Below are 21346 nucleotides of genomic sequence, written 5' to 3' on the forward strand. Positions count from 1 at the left end.
CCGTTTGTCCGAAAGTTGCAAGTTTTGCTCTACTCTCCCGGTCACCATCTACGCATTCTCTCCCCTGTCCTTGATACAACTGCTTCTACACCGATTTTGGAAATAATCCCCCCTCCGAATATCTTGATCAAGCATAAGTCTCCGATAAAAAATCAAATTTGTATTCCGTATTCCTAGTTTTAAGATATTTGTAATTTTATCTCTTTGTTAAAACTATTGTCCCCCATCTTGTAAATAGAATTGTATCCCTAGTTTTAAAACACCGGTGAAATTTTACATAAATATTTGTTCCCCCTTTTGTGTATCAAACTATATTGTTAGTTTTAAGATAACTGTAAATATTTCCTAAAAACTATTAGAATTCCTTGTTTTAAAAATTTTTATAAAAAATTTTTTTTGCCCCCTCTCTTGTATATAGAATCTTATTTCTAGTCTTAAGATATCTGTAAAATTTTTCTCTTTCATGAAAAAATATTTCAACATTGTAACCTCCTAGTTTTAAAATATCCAAAATGTAAAAATAAAAGAATTTGGCACCACCAAGCTAACGCATTTGTGCCTATCAAATAAACGAAATGGATAAAAAAAATGATAAGAAATCATCACTAGTGTTGACTCATTCTGTTGTGTGTGTGCCTTTCTTGTGTACGCACACGGTGTACGTACACGGTCTTTAAACCTAAGTTTGCACATCGTTCGCTTGGGTTCGGTGTTCGAGGCGAACCTGTACACAAAGGCAAAGCAAGTTTGAGGTTGAACGCGTGCACGAAATTTTGTACACAGGTGTAAACTTATCGATGTTCATGGGAAGACTGGGCAATAGTGAAACATTGATGTTCAAATGAACACCCACTTTCCTGGGTCGGTTGCGAAAGACGAGAATTCGACAGGTTAGGATTGTGATGTACTCCGTCCTGACAGGACTTGTGAGGCTTCACAAAAACTGGCCTGTCAGATTTTCACACCGTCTCTAATTAAATGGGCTATCAACACCTTCGAACCCTACAAATACCCCGGCCCTGATAACATTCTTCTAAAATTTCTACAAAAATCGGCAGACATAATTCTTCCGGATCTACTAAACATCCTGAGATCCAGTCTTATGCTTGGGCACACACCTATAAGCTGGAGAGAAGTTAGGGTAATATTTTTTCCTAAACGGACAAAAAAGACCTGACACTACCCAAGGCCTTTAGACCTATTAGTTTGACATCAACACTTCTAAAATTGCTGGACCACTATATTCGAACGGAGCACTTATCGAAAGCTCTGCTAAACAAGTAGCAGTTTGCACATCAAAAGGGCAAATCTACGGAAACAGCCCTACATACCGTCACTAAGGTCACTTATTCAGAAAACCCTCGATTTCAAGGAAATAGCAACTTGCGCTTTACTTGACATCGAGGGTGATTTTGATAATACGCCCTACATATCAATTCACAAGGCCCTGGCAAAAAAATGAGTGGAAAAACCGATAGAGGACTGGATTCTTGCAATGCTCAAGAGTCGAGAGATCACAGCAACGTTGGGAGACACGAAAGCAACTTTAACAGCCAATAGAGATTGTCCCCAGGGAGGTATGCTATCACCCCTGCTCTGGTCACTAGTGGTGGACAATCTTCTCAATGATCTGACTGAAATGGGTTTCGAGATTGTTAGATATACAGATGACATTGTCCTAATTGTGACGGGAAAACATGCATCTGTACTAAGCGATCGGATTCAACTAGCTCTAAACTTCATCATGACACGGTGTTTCAAAGAACGTGAACCCTGCAAAACGGTCATTGTACCATTTACCAAGGAAAAAACTGAAGTTGGTGGAACTCAGTGGAACTACTATCAACTACGCAGAAGAAGCGAAACACCTAGGTGTTATCCTAGACAAAAAACTGAATTGGAACTCGCACCTGACATACGCCGTTAATAAAGCAACAACAGCACTGTGAACGTGCAGTAAACTCTTCGGGAAAACTTGCGGTCTCAAACCGAGGTTGGCTTACTGGTCCTACACGACCATCGCCAGACCACGATGAACTTATTCCTGCCATTGTGTGGTGGCCAAAGTTAAGCAAAAGACCGCCCAAGCTAAACTAACTAAAGCTCAAAGGCTAGCCTACCTCTCTATCACGCTATGAAATCAACACCCACTACAGCTATGGAAGCCATGCTTCACCTACCTTCATTGCACAAACATGTAATGAGGGAGGCGAGACTTGGCTCTCTGAGAGTGCTAAAGGGTAAACCACTATTTGATGGGGATTTGAATGGTCACCTGAGTATAATAAAGGAACTCAAACTAAACCCTGTCTTGACAACAGTTCAAGATAAAATGGAGGCTAAACCGAACTTCGATATCTCATATGAGGTCCACATAGTGGATCGTTAGATGTGGGATGTAGGGAGTCCTATACTGCCTCAAGGTACAATATCATTCTATACGGATGGTTCTAAAATGGGTGAGCTGACTGGCTCGGGAGTCTACGGACCAAGAATTAAAGAAGCGATATCAATGGGAAAGTGGCCTACAGTTTTCCAGGCAGAGGTATATGCAATATACACCTGCTCGGAGGTCTGTAGGAAACGAAACTACAGACATGCAAAAATCGCAATCTTCTCGGACAGCCAAGTAGCACTGTTGGCATTAAGGTCGTCGAAATGTGAGTCCAAACTGGTTTGGGAGTGCATCACATCTTTACAACAACTGGCAACTCGGAATAAAGTAATGATATTCTGGGTACCTGGCCACCAAGGAATCGATGGTAACGAAGTGGCCGACGAATTAGCGAGGCGTGGTTCATCAAACATGTTTGTTGGAACAGAACCATTTCTAGGTATATCTACCTGTGCCACTAAACTAGAACTTTCGGCTTGGGCAAGAGACCAACTACTAAACGACTGGCGTAACGTAGAAGGTGCTCGACAAGCTAAGAATCCAGATACAACGAGAGCCAAAAATATACATCCAGATACAACGAGAGCCAAAAACCCCAGATACAACGAGAGCCAAAAAACCAATGGATCTAAAACGTAAAGACTTACGTATAATCACAGGTTTATTTACGGGACATTGTCCTGCTAAGCATCATCTGAAAAAAATTGGCAAAAGTTAAGATGATATTTGTCGATTTTGTAAGTACGAGCCCGAGAGCTCGGAACATATTCTCTGCCAGTGTGCAGTACTATTTCTTCGAAGGGGGCGACACTTCGGAAAGCAACTTATGACGCCTTACGAGACATGGCATACCTGTTTCAAATGGATCCTCAGCTACATTAATAATGTACTACCCGATTGGGACGACACATGTGGACAAACAAACAACTCACTTCCAACTACATTGGATTCGGGCAATTTGTAACATGTAGAGCAAACAGTGGCCGCCACAAAAGATAACCTGAATAGTGGTCGCAGTGGCAAAGTTTCCCCTAACAAAAAAAGTCTTCGTACCTTAACGATTAGTTGAATAAATATTAATTTTTATCTGCATTCGGGAATGTTTTTCTTAAAAAAGAGATGTTTTAAGCTCTAAAAACTGTATTAAAAAAATTGTTCTACGAAACAAAAATTTATGCGTAAAAAAGGAATCGTTAAGGTACGAAAAAATTTAATTACGAGAAATCAAAAAAAACTGCAGGAAATCGGTTGAGTAGTTTTTCGGCAATCGTGATCACGGAAAAGCCATTTTTAGAAAAAACGACATTTTGAGATAATCGAGCTTGAAATTTCAAGTTACCTCTGCTCTTGATAGACGAGGCGCGCTTCGAAGCGCTGTAACTTTCGATTTACTGATCGAATCGCTATGAAAATTTAAGAAAATATTCTCAAGAAGTACTTTCAGATAAAGTAATAAAAAAAATCGATTTTTTTTTAAATAAAAAGGTATGTAACTCCTTAAGACATTTTTAAAGTCAAAATATACAATGCTTGGTAGCCATTAAACCAACTTTAAGTGGTACAGGATTCTCTCATATTTTCTATAAAAGCCTCCGATTATATTAGTTCGGGATAGTGTATTCACGTTTGGATAGGTTGTTCAAAACAGAAATGACACATAATGCATATAATTATGAAATTTTCTCTTACCTTTCTTGTAGGTAACGCAGGACAAACGCCACACTCGTTCTAAGACTGCAAAATCCCCAGCTGTTGCAGACAGAACTTTGCCGCAGTTGCCTTCGCTTCCTTCTTCGTATTGTTAGCTATTGCCGGTTGATATTCCAACCCGTTCACGATCACTTTGAATACAAAGTTTTTCGCATGACCGGGACCACTTTCGTGCACTAGATCGTACCTTGGTGGCAACCACTTGCGCTTACTGCAATACTCACCCAGTATCGAAACCGGATGTTTGCCATCGGTGTTGATCTTCACACTTGCAAACCTTGCCCGTCGACCACTGTGTTGCTGCGCGATTTGAATCTGTACTTGCCTCTGGTGATCCTCTGCGCTGGCCACCAGACCACGCTTATCCAGTTTAACGTCTAGTAGTAGAGGCTCCAGGGAACCATTTTTCTCCTTACCCAGACCTTCGCCTGGTACCCAACCCATCTTCTGCAGCAAATGCATGCCCATACCGCCGGAAACTGGAGCTGTGTGCTTCAGAGAATCTCGAGTGGCCCACGGTTGGAAACCTTCAGCCAGTTCCTTTTGACTAAGACACTGAACGCCAGTTGATCCCATAAACTGGCCTGGTGTAAATTTAGATGAAGCCCATGCTGACATGTCTTTCTGTGTGTTGTACAACAGCTTTATTGCCTCTGCATCAGCCGGATTGTCTTGCAGTTTGCGCATTGCATTGAGTCGCTGGGAAATGATTGACGATACGTCTAGTTTATTGGCTTCGGCGTTTATAGGGTAAACTTCCATCGGTGGAGGCTCGTGCATAGCCGGTAGGGCAGCAGAACCGGGAAGGCATGAGAAATCCATCGGAGGTGGCACAGGTAATGGAGCGGTGACTGGTAAGTCAGGTTGTGGGGGTACTATCGGTGGAAGTACCTGTGGTCCAGGAAGAGGAGGATTGACTGGAGTGTAAGCAGGTTGTTGTTGCTCGACCGATTGAACGAAACTTGCCGATACGGGGAGAATCTTTGTGTGCGACTTCTCTGGGCGAACTATAGCTACTTGTGTTGGTGGTTTCGGAGTTTCAACAGGAACCCACTCATTTTCCATTTTTCTGTGCTGTGCACCAGAAGAAACGGGAAACTGCATCAGAAGAGCTTTAGTTTGCTCAGCAGATTTTGGCGCCAGAGGAACTGCATTCTTTATATTCATTACAATCGTACCCGGATCCTTAATTTGGAACGGATGATGAAAAGCCTTTGAACCTCCGTCCGCATCGTGATCGCTGTCTTCTGAAAGACTCGATAATTCGTTCAAATTATCCTTCTCTGATATCTTCTTACAGTATTCAGTCAGTTCTTCCACCGATTTTCCACTACTCTTCATTTTCATGATCAACATTTCCTTCGACTCTTTATCTAAACCTTGTACCCCTGGAAGAGTTCCCTTCTTCAACATGGAAATTGCATTCTTTCGAGCAATTTCAAGCAATTTCTGCTTGTCAAATTGGGGGGAACGGGATCTTGACTTAGTTTTCCGATATCTTTCCCTCTCCTCACTTCGCCTACGCTTGCGATTTCGATTGTATTCGTCTTCCTTGTAACTAGCATAGAACGAGTTGTATTTCTTCGAGTAAAAGTCGTAATACCGGCCTTGCCGGTAAGGCTCCTCATCGGACATGGAAAAATCTGAGTCGGATCTCCGTCGTTTTAACTCTTTCGAACCCAAATGATCTTTGCGGCGATCTTTGTCTCTGTCCCGCTCTTTCTCCTTCTCCCGGTCTCTATCCCTCGTAGCAGCTTCTTTGAAAATAACGCTGTCTTTCAGACTTTTGATTTGAATTTTATTCCTAGATTTCGGATTATCTCTTTCTCTCTCTTTCTCACTGTCGCGTTCTCGTGCCCGGACCTTATCATATTCCCGATAAGAATGATCTTCTCTTTCTAATTTTATACGCGGCTGATGATGCTCTTCACGCGAGCTGGAAAAAAGAAAGATTTGATCGACTGGTTATAACCAGTAATAAAGTTTTAGTTCAGTATAAACCTCTGTTGGTGATGGTGATGATGATGATGATTATGCTCCCTCGCATCTCGATAATCTTTTAATTCCCGCGAATACCAATCATCTTTTTCTTTCTTTACTACCACCGAGGACATTTCCGATTTGGCCATAACTTCATCTATCTTCTCGTGGCTTTCTTTCTTTTTATTCTGATCCTTTTCCTTTTTCACTTTAACCTTTTCCTTGTGCTTTTTCTTCTCTTTATCTTTCTCCTTTTTAATTTTCTTCATCTTTTTCGTGATTTCTCCTTCCTCTGCTTCGGATACAGACGAAGAAACGTTTCCGCCATCCTTTTTCTTCTTTTTGGATTTTTTCTTGTGCTTCCGCTTTTTCTTCTTCTCTTCCTCGCCATCATTTGAATCATCATCGATAATTTCCGGTGGAGCTGCATTAAATACCTTGAACAGTTCGGTTAGTATTTCATTGGATGACTTGAGCGGCTCCACCGATTTTGTTTCCTTCGCTGTTTCATCTTCAGGAACAGAACCGCTTGTAGTTGTCGTTCGAGATGAGAAGAAATTCGACAAATTCAAATCAATCGACAATTTATCCACCGTTTCCGATCTGTTCGAGTCTTCGTAGCTAGTTGTTTTTTCCTGTTTAATTTTGATGTTCAACGGGAACATCTCCGTCGCCATCGGTTTCTCCTCTTTGGTGTCTTCGGCGTCGCTCATCTTCAAAGCAATGCACATAAATAAATCAACATTAATCGAAGGTAAGAAATATTTACTTTTGGAGATACAATATTAATGTTATAAAAAAAAATATATAAAAATTTTGCAAATTAAATCGGCACACTTTTCTACGTTTTCTACTATTTCAAAATGTCAAAACGAGGATTTGTTATGCTGTCAGTTTATCGGGGTTCGGACAATGATGATAATTCCAGATGTGCCCAATTAATGGGATTGAGGGCTGCACCTGCACGCCCTCTAAGAACGGTTGGTTTCAAAATCGTCCAATGAAGGACGTTCGTTGGACCAATTTGGGCATCGTCCAAATAACCGTTCAACGAACGTCCATCGTTGGACCCGTGTTGAACGATTTTGAAACAATTTTTTGGACGTCTCAGTGGGCGGTTAAATAAAACAACCGGCAGAATACACGGAAACGAAAAACTACCTAAAATTGAGTTCCATTGACTCAATCTCGTGGGATCGTTGGGAACTTAAAATTAGGTAAACCGTGTTGAAGGTAGTTTCCATTTAACCACGGCAAAAATTGCAACTCATTGATAGGTTTTATTACTCAAATTTAAGTTGAATTTACCTAATTTTGAGTATACCCCAAACAACTCAAAAGTACCTTCCCCTACGGAAGACCTCGACTGAGTCGAATATCTCGTTTTGTTTTTGACAACACTAATAAGTACGAAAGCGACGCACAACTCAAAAGTAAGTTAAAAGAACTTATTCTGCAGGTTGTGTTATTTAACCGTGTAGGGCGCTTGCAGAGCGCATATGTATTGGTGAGCCGTTGGGCAGGCAAAAATGACAGTGGCATGCAATCTATACGGAGCGGCGTGATTAACTTTTTTAAAATAATAATTCACAATATTTAGAGCAAACATGATTAAAAGTAATGCATTATAGGAATCACAATTAAATATTCTTTGCAAAACATGATCTTTTCTAGCGTTTGAATCAGATACGTGGACAAGTAATTAAAACGTTTCCAAAGCTATGCTTCATACCGATGGAAACAATGAATATTCAGAACGATTTTTACCAAGAAAATGATTTTTGTTTCAAATTTTTGAAATGTCTTGTACGTCGAGAGTTCTTGCATACAGGAAAGCTTCAAAATCTTGAAAGATTTTAACGTCTATACAATTTAATCCAAGGTTTTAAAAATATTGCATTTGGCTTTCATATCAATAGATAGTAGTACTATTACAATACATAAATATTTGAAAAAGTAATTTGTAAAAAATTAAGCTTTTTTATAGGCGAACGAATATTATATCTGAAGCCTGAGTGTCGGTAGATTCCACAGGAATACTTCAAGTATTTCTTACGACTACGTAATTGGATTTGCGAAATTTGCTTTGATGCCAAATCGGTCTACCTCAGAGCGTTTAGTATTTCGTAATACATTTCTGTATAATTGAACAGAGCTGTTCTGCACAATTATCCCCCTGCCAAAAGCACAACCATTCTTCCCCGTCACGGTCGTCTTTTTTGCAACCATAAACTACACACGTTCTAAACACGGATTTATTATTATATAAAATGTAAAAATGTTAGAATAATCCTTTTCATTTATTGGCATATATTCACAGATCATTAATATGAAAATGGGTGGATTTATTATTGAGAAGAATGTTATTATTTTCGAACTATAATCTTGAAGAATGTCTACATGCAATGTGTGCCCAACAGATGCTTTGACTGTGTGTGTAGCAAGAGCCCTATAAGTTCTTTTAACGTTGTGCGTTGCTTTCGCACTTATTAGTGTTGTCAAAAACAAAAGATTCGACTCAGTCGAGGTCTTCCGTGGAGGAAGGTACTTTAGAGTTGTTTGGGGTATACTCAAAATTAAGTAAATCCAACTTAAATTTGAGTATAAAAAACCTATCAATGATTTGTAATTTTTGCCGTGGTTAAGCTTAGTATGCACCTCTTGCGAAATGAGGTCGCGAAATATTTTTCCTTCTTCCGTGCGGAATTTTGACATTTGCTCGCGAAAACTAGTCTGTGTGTTTGCTGTTAGATGTCGCTTTTGATAACATGAAAAACGACATCAGCTGTTGTTTGTTTATTTTTTTTATATTTCTGTTGTCATTTGAATGTTTTAAATGATGTATTTTATTAATTCATCACGGATGTGTATGAAATTGGTAACAATTGTAAACCTATTTACCATTCATGAAGCTCTCAGGGAAGTGACGTACTCAGCGTGAATCATATTTCGAGCATGATTAATCATAATGCTTATTTGTGACGGTTCCAGATGTCTCGGGGAAGTTCAGTCTGACCAATTTAGACAGCACAATTCCTGCAATCGGAAATTTAAATCATTGGCTGGCCATTTTCTATCTAAATTGGCTGCTTCTACCGGTTCCAGAAGACCCAGGGAAATGATCGAAATTCGCTCAAACCAAATCTATTGTAATTGTCCGAATCGTAACTCTTAATCGGCGTTTGACCATTAAGAAGCAAATCTGATTGCCTTGGCCGCCTTTACCGCTTTCACAAGTCTCGGGGAAACTACCTTTCGAAACACGCTTCGGAATCCGGAAATATAACGCAAATATAACAACCGACTCCGACTCAATCGGTTTCAGGTCGAACCAAACCCTAGGCTTTAAACTTTGGCTGACGTTAAAAATCGATTATGATAACAATGGCTACTACTAAATGTTCTGGAAGTCTCAGGGAATGCTACCAATAATCAGTACGGATACAAACCTATTTTTGGTATAACAATTGTGGGAATCGTAGTTCAAATTTATTGCCACAAGTAATTCGTGGTAATTCTTATTGCATGAAACACTAGAGAGGTTTAAGGAATTGCGCATATTGCTACTACTTGCATTACTGCCACAAGAAGCATAATTGTCCCATGTGTATAGGGATTCCCATAGCACATGGGACAGTTTTGCTTCTAGCGGCAGAATACCTCACACAAAACATGCTGTTCAAGTCTGATATTACACCGAAAGTTAGAGGAATTAACTGAATTCTAATTTGATGGTCAGATTGACCCTGTATGTAAATTATGGAAAAGATGTTATAAGCCTTCTACAATCAGTCATAATACAATAATACGTTATAATCCATTTAAAACGAGTGTATTGCTAGTTAGGCACTTTTCAATCAGTTAGGTCCTTTCATAATCAGTTCGGTCATAAAAATCAATTAGGCCCTTTTATTAATTGTTGTAAAATCGCTATCAAAATTCTTCATGATCAAATGTTGCGTTATGTACGTGCTCGGGTAGATATTTGTTAATGGAAAACATGAAATTTCAATTTGTTACATTTTGCAGTTAGGCCCTTTTCAAATGTTTGGATAGAACTGGGTAGAGATAAATCTCGAGTACTTTTACAAATGGACGTAAGTAACAATGAGAGATTCTCTTTGAGGTCTTTCTCTTCTGTTCATTAATCGGCCATTTCAACATTTACTACTCTACTCTTTGCATAATATTCTAGTAAAAACCGTCTGCTTTCGATATGTACTGGAAAATTAGTGCAAAGTGTTGTAATGATGTCGTAATAAACGAAAGAGAAAGTAAACAAAGAGAGGCTCTCAATGTTACTTACGTCCATTTGTAAAAGTACTCGAGAAATTGTAATTTTAATTGTAAATTTATTACCCTGTTGGTTACATATGTCAGGTCAAGGAAGAAAAAAAAATTAATAAAATTATAAATTCAGAATCATAACAAGTATGACCCAAAAAAGCTCCTATGCCTTTCACCAGTAGCTGGTCGAAAACACTTTACGGTGCGATCTTTTCAATTTCGTCCGAGTTCTCCGCGTCTAGCAACTGAATCTTTTTCCGGAAGTGTTTTTCGATTGATCTGCAAATCATCATGCTTCGATCACTGCCCACTAGGTTGATGGTGATTCCGTTCTGTTAAAGAAGTGGGAAGAAATACAACCTATAGGATCACAAGAATGAGTCACACTTACCGAATCTACCGGTGCGTCTAATTCGATGTAGATACGTTTCGCAATCGGCTCGTCCCTGCTAATCCATCGGCAGGTCGAAGTTGATAACAATGGTCACCTGTTCAACATCGATACCTAAGGCGGAAGAATCTCTCCGTAACCTGGTGCTGCAGCCAAAATCAAGTGGTGGAACTTACCCCTAGACAAAACGTTCGTTGCAATCAATACCTTCTCTAGTCCGGCTCAGGATCGATCCAGAACGGCCAACCGTTGCTCCGCCGTTAGATCACCGGACAGTACCGCTACTGAGTGATTATCCTGGTCCAACCGGCCGTTTTGCGTGCCTGTTTCGATCGATTAACAATGCCGAAAATAAGTTTACTTGGAGTTTACAACTGTCCTATACATCATATGACAGAAAATGATCGCTTGTCCGACGGTAATCACACCGTACATGTTTGAAATTGCTTGATATTTCTCGTCCTGGTTGCGGCATTTGACGTAGTAGTGTTTGGTGTTATCGAGTGATTCTTGCTCCCGCACCAGAAGAATCATGATCGGATTGGTTACGATGTACTGGGCGAATCCCATCACCTCCCGCTCGTACGTGGCTAAAAAGAACAGCGATCATAACGCCCGCCTCGTCCGGTACAAAAATTGCAATCTTCTTAAGGTCGAACGCCCGGCTGTTCCGATGATGATATGATTAGTCAGCTTCGCCCCTTTGACGATCTTCTCACCACGAACGGTTTAACCAAGTTCGATTTCCGCACAAAACTTTGCCGTTTTGCAGCTACTTTCCCCTTCTGAATTGCCAGTTCATACGTGGGGAAAGGCAAATCACCTGCGGATAATTTTTCAACGGATCGACTCGATTGAGCATTGCCAGCACGAAGGCAGTGGTTTTTCTTGTTCCCGACCAACTCTGGGCGATTGTTCTGTGGCGGATCGGCCAACAGAGTAGGTTGAGCCGTCTTCTGAATCTTGGAAGGAGCGTTGAAACCCATAGCATAGACTCCCTGAAGCAGTTCCGAATTCATGTGCAAGGCTTCGAAAGTTTTAACCAAGTATAGCGGCGAAGAAGGATCCTTCACCCCCAGATCCAGCTTTGATTTTACTAGACCTTTGCGAATAAGTTTAATTAGCAAACTTGCATCCGCCGGGCTAAAAGATGAATCATGGATAATTTTAAAGCTGATATTAAATATTTCTGGAGAAGAATTTGAATAGGACGTAAGTAACAATGAGATTCTTTTTGGTGTGTTTCTCTTCTGTTAATTACTCGGTCGTTTCAATATTTAGTACTCAACTCTTTGCCTAATATTCTAGTAGAAACTATCGGCTTTCGATATGTACTGAAAAATTAGTGTAAAGTGTTATAAAGACGTAATAATCGAAACAGAAAGTAAACAGAGAGAGGCTCTCAATGTTACTTATGTCCTAATCAAAATTTTCTCCAGATTTCGACTTACTTGAATGCCTCTGAATCTTCCGTGGAGGAAGCTGTTTCTCCATTTTCGCTAGCAGCTTTTTTTTCTTCAGGAGCTGCTAAAGTCTTAATTTCTGTAGCTACCGAAAACAAAACTGCAGGTGCAGCCGTTTCTACGGGAGTAATTTGATCGCTGGTTCTACTGGCGGTGAACTAGAAGGTTTTTCCGCATTCTCTTTCTTTGGGCTGTCAGCCGCCGGCTCTGGTTCCTTATCCTTAGGGATACTCAGATCGATAACCTATTTGTATTGAAAAGAAAAATTCAAAACCTATGGAAAAATTATCGCTCCAAAAATAGGTTAGTTGGTTATGACAAAAAAAAACACTTACCGAGTGCAGAAATTTCCTGATCCTCCCTCCGCCTTTTTGACCCAGTTATCGGCAGCACTTGCCATCGTTTCGACCGGGTATTAAAATTCAAAAGCTACAATATATGGAAAAAGGTCCCAAACAGCACGGATACTGTCACTCCGGTGGTTTATTCCTTGCAATTGGCTGAACTTTTGCCCAGAGCGACCTTGCGGAAAAAAACGCCTTCTTTTGTCTGCTCACTTCGCTGCCATGAAACCGATGATGAGCGCTTTTTTCCAAACGAGTCACACGGTTGGCCCGATTGAATATGTCACGCGTGTAGAGTATGCTTCCATTATGTTTGTTCTGTAAATTGACAAGGACATCTAAATATGCAAAGGAATGCTTGGAGGAGAGAAGCTACTGTTAAACACATACCGAAAGAAAAAGTCCTTTCCGAGGATCTTGATGTTGTATTTACTGTTGGCCCATTATCACCGTGTTCTGCTGCTGGGTGGTTACCATGGCATTATGTTGTTGGTGTTCGGTGATGTGTATCCGCTATGGTTGCTGTTCGATCTGAAAAAAATTATGATGAAAAATATCCGTGAATGAGTGAACGCGATCTTTTGAAAGAAGAATAGGGTATTACATTACAATGTACTGAACACGGTACTGATCCTTCGAAACTAAAAAAGGTAGTAAAAATGACTCACCTTGCTGCACCAACTGAATAAAAAAAGTCCTCCTGCACGCGGCGTGGTACAGTACAGTATGCTGCTGCTACTGTGTTTGAAGGTGCTGTTGATGTATCTTTTTTTTGCGGTTGACCAATGGTCTTCTACATTTGGCCCTGATTGGCTTGGATCGATTGCACTAGTTGCGGTTGCTGGCCAGGTTCTACCGTCAGTTGAACGTTGTTGCTTGTTGCGTTGTTGCGATCTGTCGGATGATGGTCATGGTCTAGGGGAAATCTTAATTTTCTGATGTTGCTGGCGATAAGCACTGGAATTGTGGTTGCTAGCTGCTACTGGGATGGAATCACGAGCACTGTGGAGGCAGCGATATTTTCATGCAAGCAACTGGTAGGAGCCAAGGCAGTAATCAGAGCCAGGAAATTTCAAAATCAGTTACCTATTTCTGCTTGCATTTACCGAAACCGACATTCAGATTCAACGCCTCCCTCATTCATTCACTTTCAAACTGACTGAAATTTCATGCAGAATCGAATGCTTGAGTGCAGAGGAAATATAAATTCATTCACCAACCAAAGCATTCATTTGTTATTGTGTCGACAATTTGAAGAAAGAAGTTAGCATCTTCTACATTTTCGAGCGTAAATGAACTGCGTAATCTATATCTGGTGCTCTTTTGCTCAATAATCCCTCTCAGTGCTAGCATAGAAACAAAATTCACTTTACTTCTGAAACCGAACATGTTCGAACCTGACTGCGCTGCGTCGGGAGAACGAATGACGAGAGAAACGAAGCAAACATTTCATTCATCGCAGCGGGGGTGAATTGAATTTTGTTTTCTTTCAAGTTCACGTGGAAATGTCAATTTTTTCAGGCTCTGGCAGTAATATGACGTTTGTGTTTGACTCTGATTTCTCTACATCAGGAAGGTAACCGCTGGTAAGAATAGTGGCAGGCAAGTTTTACGACAGAATGTGCCGATAAAGTGTGTCCGTTGGGTCCATTATTCGTAAAAAAAGCTCTTGTTGCTTTGTTGGTTCTGAGCTGTAATTGCTGTGGTTCTTTTTTGAGAGATTGTTGGCAGCTGCTGGATTTGGAGTTGTTGGTACTGCTACGGTTGTATCGATTTAATGTTGGTTGGCTGATTGCCAGAGCCAGGATGTTGAGACCCGATTAGTTGAGCTAATTTGTAGCATCTGGTTGTTGTTCCAAAGTGGATCGATGGCTGCTGGTTCTGCCACTGACAAAAAATACTGTTCCGGCGGTCGCTTTTTCCGGGTGCGCTGTGAATAATATTATTTAAATTTAATTGTTTAAAACTAGAAACAATCACGCTTCCAATAATATTTCTAAACTTACCATTCAAATTCAAAATATTTAATCTCTAAAACTACGAAATTTTGATAGGTTGCGATGAAAAAAATACAAAAAATTGTCAATCGTGTTTTTTTTTATATTTTTTCATTGCAACCTGTCAAAATTTCGCGAGCCTCCGTGCGAAATAATACCATTGACCATTATTTCGCAAGGAAAAAGTTTGCCTTGGTGACAGCGCATAGAAAGCAGCGCTATCTCGCGGAAGTATTATGAAACTTATCGTTTGTCGAACCGTGTCTCGGCTAACTGCATTTTTCGTTATCGTTTTCGCGAGAGCTGCGTACCGCTTACGAAATGGAAACGAAAAAATTTTTCGCGAGCATTTCGCGACGTTTTTTATGCATAGGTTTTGTATAGGAAATTTCATTTCGCAAGAGGTGCATACTTAGCTTTAAATGGAAACTTCGATCGTGAACCGACCAATGGGCCGAAGTCGCAATGATATCCAGTCGAGAAAAATAGCTTTGAAAATTCGCTTCAGAAAATGAAATCGTTTTTGAACAGTGTTTGCATACTGCGCTTTCAAATGTATTCAAACGCTTTAAAACGATACTATTTTTCGGAAGCATAACTAAATTGTTTTATATAATAACGTTTTCATTGATAAAATTAAAAAGTTATATTTCGCCAGGTGGTGATTATGCCATTTTGAGTCGCCTCTTGTTTTGACGACTCTCAATTTCGCCCTACGGTGTCGCTAGAAACCAAAAATCAAATGTGGTGTTCGCCGTGCTCACCCGAGGGGAAACTTTGTTATTCCCCGGGCGTAACAGGCATTTGGTTTTTGTTTAGGGTGATTCTGTTTACGAAACTTGTAAACAATGGTGCTGTCAATTGGGTCATTAAATGAGAAAAAAAATCTTGTTTTATTACATACATACATAAAGCTGATTTTCGTGATTGTAACAATGTTTTTTCCAACTCAGGAAACCTGAAAATAAAATTTGAATTTAAAATAAAGAAATATGTTGACAGTCTGGATTTGACACTATCAGAATCATTTGACATATCGAATTTCACGACAAATGATGTCAGAAAAAATGAACACATGTTTTCCCGGTTTTCCCGCAGGGTTATTTTAATTTGACATAAACTCCATTGACTTATTTGACGTCTAGGACACCAACACAGTTGCAATGTGTATAGACCACATACATATAACGCGATGTTTTCAATTCGCCATCTGATTTAACCTCATTTGGCAAAAATTTCACCCGATTTAACCTCAATGTCGAACTAACACAACTGCACATAGATTAGTCAATTCAATGTATATAGTTTTTTTTTTCATTTTGGGTGTTGTCTTGATAGGCCAGAAGTAAACAATTGCAGTTTTCCTATGTATGGTTGCCAAGTTTACATAAGATTTATTTTAAAAAACAAAAAAATCGTTTTTACTTATTATAACGAATTTTTTTTTTAAATAATGTTATATTATGTATATTGGACCTAAAGTTTATCGAATGGAACTCAAAACTATATATCACTTAATCAACGAAACTGGGGAGTACACAAGCCCCTTTCCCTCTTCTTTTCATTTTCTGACTACGTCTATGTTGTTCAGCAATTCATTCTAAACATTTCATTCAAAGGTACCAAGTCTCTGCGATGAATATATTCTCATTTATTCAAGTTTTAATTGTCGATGTCGGTGGTGTATTGGCAGTGTTAAAAAAAATAATAAATTTTTGCATTTGGATTGAACCATAGTTTTAAAGTAGTTATTACTCTTTTTGGAAACTTGTAGCTGGTTACCGTCTTCGACAAAGTTGTTAACCAAGGTTTGAGCTATAATTTTACAAAGCGTGTGTTTCATATTGAGTGAAATAGCGATCTTTATAGACGTAAATGCAAAATAATTGATTTTCCCATATAAAATTCCATACAAACTTTGAACGCAATGCGCAAACCCGGGAGGGAACCAACCGCTACCAAATTTTACACATGTATTTGAAACTACAAAAGGAACTCAAAAAGTACTGTGCCCGCTAGTTTAAATTATTTTTAAGTTTTCCCACATAACCGCGAGCCTCTCTAGTGGGTAATGTTTGCGGCTTAACCGGAGAGTTGTAGAATACATAAGGAGCCGGTACTTCAATCAACGACACGACTAGACACTAGCATTCCAAAACTGTATCGCAAATCCGACTACCCCTCAGTGACTCAGGTAACTGGTAATGTCAAATATGACATTTGGTCAGAAAATGCATAAAACTAGCAGCACTTGGGAATCTGTTATTTTCTTTTAACAATCTCCTATAGTTACCGTTGCTTCTCCTGGTTACACACTGTCATTTTTGTATAATAAAAAAATAATACACATGATCGAATAGTTCCAGAAATTCTCCGGACGATATCAAGAAGCATAATAATTTCATATAGTGTCATCGTGTTTAATACGGCGAAAGCTTCAAAGGTACTAGAATAGCAAATCGCGAAATGTTAATAATTTGCTGTTTTTTATAGGTTTAAAAATTGTCGAATGGGATTGATTACAACATAGCGACTTTTGTGAAAGAGGTGTTTTAGATTTTGCATATTGGTCGGGCGGTGGCTCCTCAAAAGCACATCTTTTATCCACACGTTTGCCCGAATTATACAAACAGGGGCTGTGTTTAAATGAGCGGTAGCGACTAATGATATACAAATTACGATGCAGAAAATATTGTCAGTGTGCGAGAATACGAAGTGGACTGAACCTAAAACAAAGAAATCCAGGCATTCAGGGCTCTGTATCTCGTTTAGATGACGCTGTTACAGTTGGAACAATTTTCATCTTCATTACTAGAGGGACGGATTCAGAAAAAAATTGAGGGAGGGGGTCTGAATCTAATGATAAGCAGTGTTTAAAATAATGAAAACTAGTGAAAATAAATCTAAATGTATGTATTGTAAATGTATAATTTATTAGTTTCAGAAAGACATCCATCTAAAATTTCACAAGTTGAATATTTCGGAACCCCGATACCTCCCCTGGATCCACACTTCCATTACTAACATTAAGTTATGGCTGAACCAATCGACCGCTTTGCCAAAAATTAAGGCAATGCAAAATCTCAGGCGTAGAGTCCTAACAAGTTTTCTATCAAACAACAACCACTATATGCATCAGCTGATGGAATGTGATGTTCGTAACTGCTGGGGTAGCACGTACGATAAGATGATCCGCAAATGGGAACTCCGTTAACGACACTCAATCATCATTTGACCGGCAATCGTGAAAAAGATACAAACAATATCATTTTCTACAGAACCGGCACAATAACAACGCCGAATGCTATTAAATTTAGTGGAGAAACGATTCCACAATACAGCAAAGTAGTAAACCGTAGTTTACAGATGGACAGCAATCTCTCAAAGTCTAACCAGGTCAACGATGTGGTTCAGAGGATATCCTTCGAACTTTCCGAAGATTTGCTCCGGTTCTCTCGCTCCCAACAAGACCTAAGCTGGTACGATCTGTGGTAGTTCTAATTTTTACCTATTGCGATGTAGTTAATTACCCCGGACTGTCAGCATCACTCAAACAACAACTACATAGGTGCTTCAAATCAGCTGTTCGCTTCGTCTACAACTTTCGTCTTCGTGATACAACCGCCGCAGTCAGAAACACGATCCTTGCACATGGTTCATCAACGAACTACCACGAAAGAATTTGCTGTTTCCTGAAGCAAGGGCATAGTGGAATATTACAAATCTATACCTTACAGCACCTACAACGAGGCTAACAAAAATGCTCTCAAACTTCTGGCTCAATCATTTCATTTTAACTTACAATTAGTTACACACCTTTTTGTTTTGTTTTAACTAGTTTTTTTCTCATTTTTTGTAACTTTATTTGTATGTTATGTATTTACCGGTATCCAAGTAACTTCCTTGACCTGATTCAAAGTCTGTACTAACAGGTTATCGTACTCAATATAATTACAAAAAGAACAAATCGTTCGAATACACATAAAAACTAATACCATCCAAACGTCCAGCAGCATCGAGAATTCGTCTTGTTTTTTATTAATTTAAAAATGGTTTGCAAACCATGGTTTTGCTCACTATATATTTTCATTCCATTGGAAAGCAATAGTTTAGGTTATCATTGTTCTTACGACATCCACCTAGTCCGACTTCCGCTGGTGTTTCGATGCACTGCGGGAAATATTTACAATTTTCCATTAAAGCTTCACAAGAGATGTTATTTTCTGATCCTTGCCGTTGGGTAGCTTGATTCAAAATTTGGTGTCCAATACTAACTAAGGAAGCCGAACGTGGACGTGTCCATGGAAAGATTGTAAATATCACCGAATTTGATCACCAGTTCATTCAGAAACTAGATTGATTTGGCATGTTAACCATATTGCTGCGACGTCTGTGTCACCGTCTTCTGCTGAAAGAAAGTTCGTCTTCAGTACCCACTGGGATCACTCCTCAAACTGTTCATTAAGTTGCGGCAAACAAGCTGTCCTTTTCGATTCCAACTTCGACTCATAGCGCCACATAGTTCGACACCTTGGGCGACAAGCAACCGCAATTCCTTTCGATTTCCGGAGTACGATGTGCTTCCTAAGCTGACGGAACGGAAGTGACGTATTAAACTTCTTCCTTTATTTTTCATCTGTAATCGGAATTACATTGGTTCAATTTATGCATACAATCATTACCTTCTTGCACTCAACCTCGGGTGATGGTGACTTCGAAGGAGTACCATTTCTGATTTCTACAGCAGTTGCAGGTTCCTCGTACGAAGAAGAACGAGGGTAGTTCGTTTTTTCAGTCTTTCCAGTAACTAGGCAGTTAGTTTTGTATACATAACATGGTTGCTATACAGCAACTGAAAATTTATAAACAAAGAAGTGTTGCTGAAGAAATATTTTTTTCGTTAGAATCAAGGGGTCACTCAATGCACTGGTAACTGGCGGTGAATGGCTCGGACCATTTTTTTTCACAATATTTCACTAAGTTTCAGGTCGTGTCGTTGCTTCAATTGTGTTGATACACATTCAATTCGGCTCGGCAATTTCCCAACAGCCATGTCACAGAGAACAGACGTCCATCTTCAGCATTCAACTTGTGTAAAATCTCTAACGGTTTCGAAGGTAGTTGGGATATCCAAATCAGGTGCGCTACTGTCATCATGTTTTTTTGTGGCTGAGTTTGACAGAATTGACAGCGGTAATTCCTCTGCCCAGTCAAACTAGTCCGGAACCGGTTCGGACTTCCAGCTTGAATTCCAGCTCAAATGCATCAACCGATAGAATCGGAATCGGTTGTTTTCTTTGAGCAAGATTCCATACTGAATCCATTCAGGATTTCGAATCGGTTCCGAAATGGATTTGACGGATAGTTGGGATAGGTTGGTGTGGTGGCGCTAGTGTTTGTCGTATATTAATTCAAATGTTTACACACGTTTTTTAAATATTTTTGTTCGATCATGGATGTCTGTTCTCTGTGGCCATATAGTCAAATTTAGAAACTGATATCTCAGTATACTGTCGTGATTCGCTGGTTGGGCCACATCCTTGTCCAACTAACGAATTTTATTCGCTAATTGGACCGACTGACAAATGTCAAAAACTCTCCTAAGGAGTTGTTGGTAGTGTAAATGCATCTATTCACTTCCCAAAATATTGCCAGATTGATTGTCAATGTAACTCTGACATGAGATTTTGGCGCTCAGATGCTTTTTAGTTGGACAATGGTCCAACTAGTGGAGGTCCAACTAAAAAGCGGTCCAGTTAAAAAGTGTCAAACCAGCGAATCACGAATGTAGTGAGATTTATTAGCTGGTTTCCGGTGAAATATTTTCCGAGTCTCAGCTATCAAATGTCACTTTTACTGAGATCTCCGCCAAAAATTGTTTTTTGGATCACTTAAATGAAATTTACGACATCTCTTTATTTTCACCAACCGTCTACACTGGTGCGTACAAGCAGCAGATTCATAATATGTTAATCGTCATTGTGTTTCATGCGCTGGTAACATCTAACGTCACAGATCACAGTTTGTTGCCGTTTACACAGGGGTATGCGCACTATTTCCTTGTTCTTAAATAGCAGGAGAAACAAATAAAATCTGTTCAAACATACATTATGTTGCTGGAATTGAACGAATTGAACCTGTATAGTGGACTCTAAAACGATCAGCAGTGTGTTGAAGAAAATACTGAAGATGACGTTCAGCAGAATGTACACGTGCCGATTTCCGGGGCGCTTTAGTACACCAATATGCTTTCATGCACTTCAAATGCGAGCCTTCGTACTTATCCGGCACGGAACTGTGCCGGACTAGTGTGAATTTTTGCATTTGAATTTGTATGAAAGATTGTTATCCTCCCGGTTCACGGTACTGAACCGTCACTGAATCGGATCGGAGATGTGTGAATTTAACTTTAGTCTCTCCGAGTTTAGCGTGTACCAGATGTGCCCGAATTTGCTTTGTTTTCTTTTGGCACTCTTGAATCTCACAGCATAACACTAATCATAATGTTTGTAAATACGCCCAACTGACAGCATAATCCTGCTTCGTTCGATCTACAGGAAAACAAATCCTATCATTGACGTTGTCACTGCATGAGGAGAAAGGAAAATCGAATTTTCTTTCGTGAGTGCTTTTACATCCAAAGCAGGATAATTTTTTGAAGGTTCTTAAACGATAGTGATTTCAAGTGCTGGTGAGAACTACTAGTTGACAAGTGACTATTCTACAAAAAACATTGGAAGTGCTCGTTATTTCAAGGATCTCCACTTTACAAGGTAAGC

General features: G+C 39.6%; 2 protein-coding genes and 2 long non-coding RNA genes across 6 annotated transcripts in view; 1 reads left to right on the top strand and 3 right to left on the bottom strand.

The window, feature by feature from the left end:
* Positions 1 to 4005: 4005 nt before the first annotated feature.
* On the bottom strand, positions 4006 to 6989 carry LOC131690650 (protein Son-like). 2 transcript variants are annotated; one of them, XM_058976582.1, is made up of 3 exons: positions 6855 to 6989; positions 6107 to 6798; positions 4006 to 6041 (listed from the first exon to the last, which is right to left on the bottom strand). In XM_058976582.1, exons 2-3 carry the CDS (start codon positions 6796 to 6798, stop codon positions 4124 to 4126), a joined length of 2610 nt encoding a protein of 869 aa, XP_058832565.1. In that variant the 5' UTR covers positions 6855 to 6989; the 3' UTR covers positions 4006 to 4123. The 2 variants fall into 2 exon arrangements, with proteins under 2 accessions (XP_058832565.1, XP_058832564.1); XM_058976581.1 differs by having other exon boundaries at positions 6107 to 6954.
* Positions 6990 to 9880: 2891 nt separating this feature from the next.
* On the bottom strand, positions 9881 to 11779 carry LOC131692618 (uncharacterized). Its single transcript, XR_009306024.1, has 3 exons — positions 10940 to 11779; positions 10764 to 10877; positions 9881 to 10704 (listed from the first exon to the last, which is right to left on the bottom strand). It is a non-coding gene; the product is annotated as an uncharacterized LOC131692618 (long non-coding RNA).
* A 437-nt stretch (positions 11780 to 12216) lies between these two features.
* Positions 12217 to 13759, bottom strand: LOC131692756 (uncharacterized). Its single transcript, XR_009306051.1, has 4 exons — positions 13239 to 13759; positions 12961 to 13101; positions 12562 to 12888; positions 12217 to 12470 (listed from the first exon to the last, which is right to left on the bottom strand). It is a non-coding gene; the product is annotated as an uncharacterized LOC131692756 (long non-coding RNA).
* A 7375-nt stretch (positions 13760 to 21134) lies between these two features.
* Positions 21135 to 21346, top strand: part of LOC131692357 (kinesin-like protein unc-104) — a 149241-nt gene continuing 149029 nt past the window's right edge. For both annotated transcript variants that reach the window (XM_058979358.1, XM_058979357.1), the window contains exon 1: positions 21135 to 21340. The gene's annotated coding sequence lies outside the window, so the exon portion shown is untranslated. The remainder of the gene's footprint in view (positions 21341 to 21346) is intronic.

The sequence above is a fragment of the Topomyia yanbarensis genome, chromosome 3 (assembly GCF_030247195.1).
Source record: "Topomyia yanbarensis strain Yona2022 chromosome 3, ASM3024719v1, whole genome shotgun sequence".
Taxonomy (NCBI): Eukaryota; Metazoa; Arthropoda; class Insecta; order Diptera; family Culicidae; genus Topomyia; species Topomyia yanbarensis.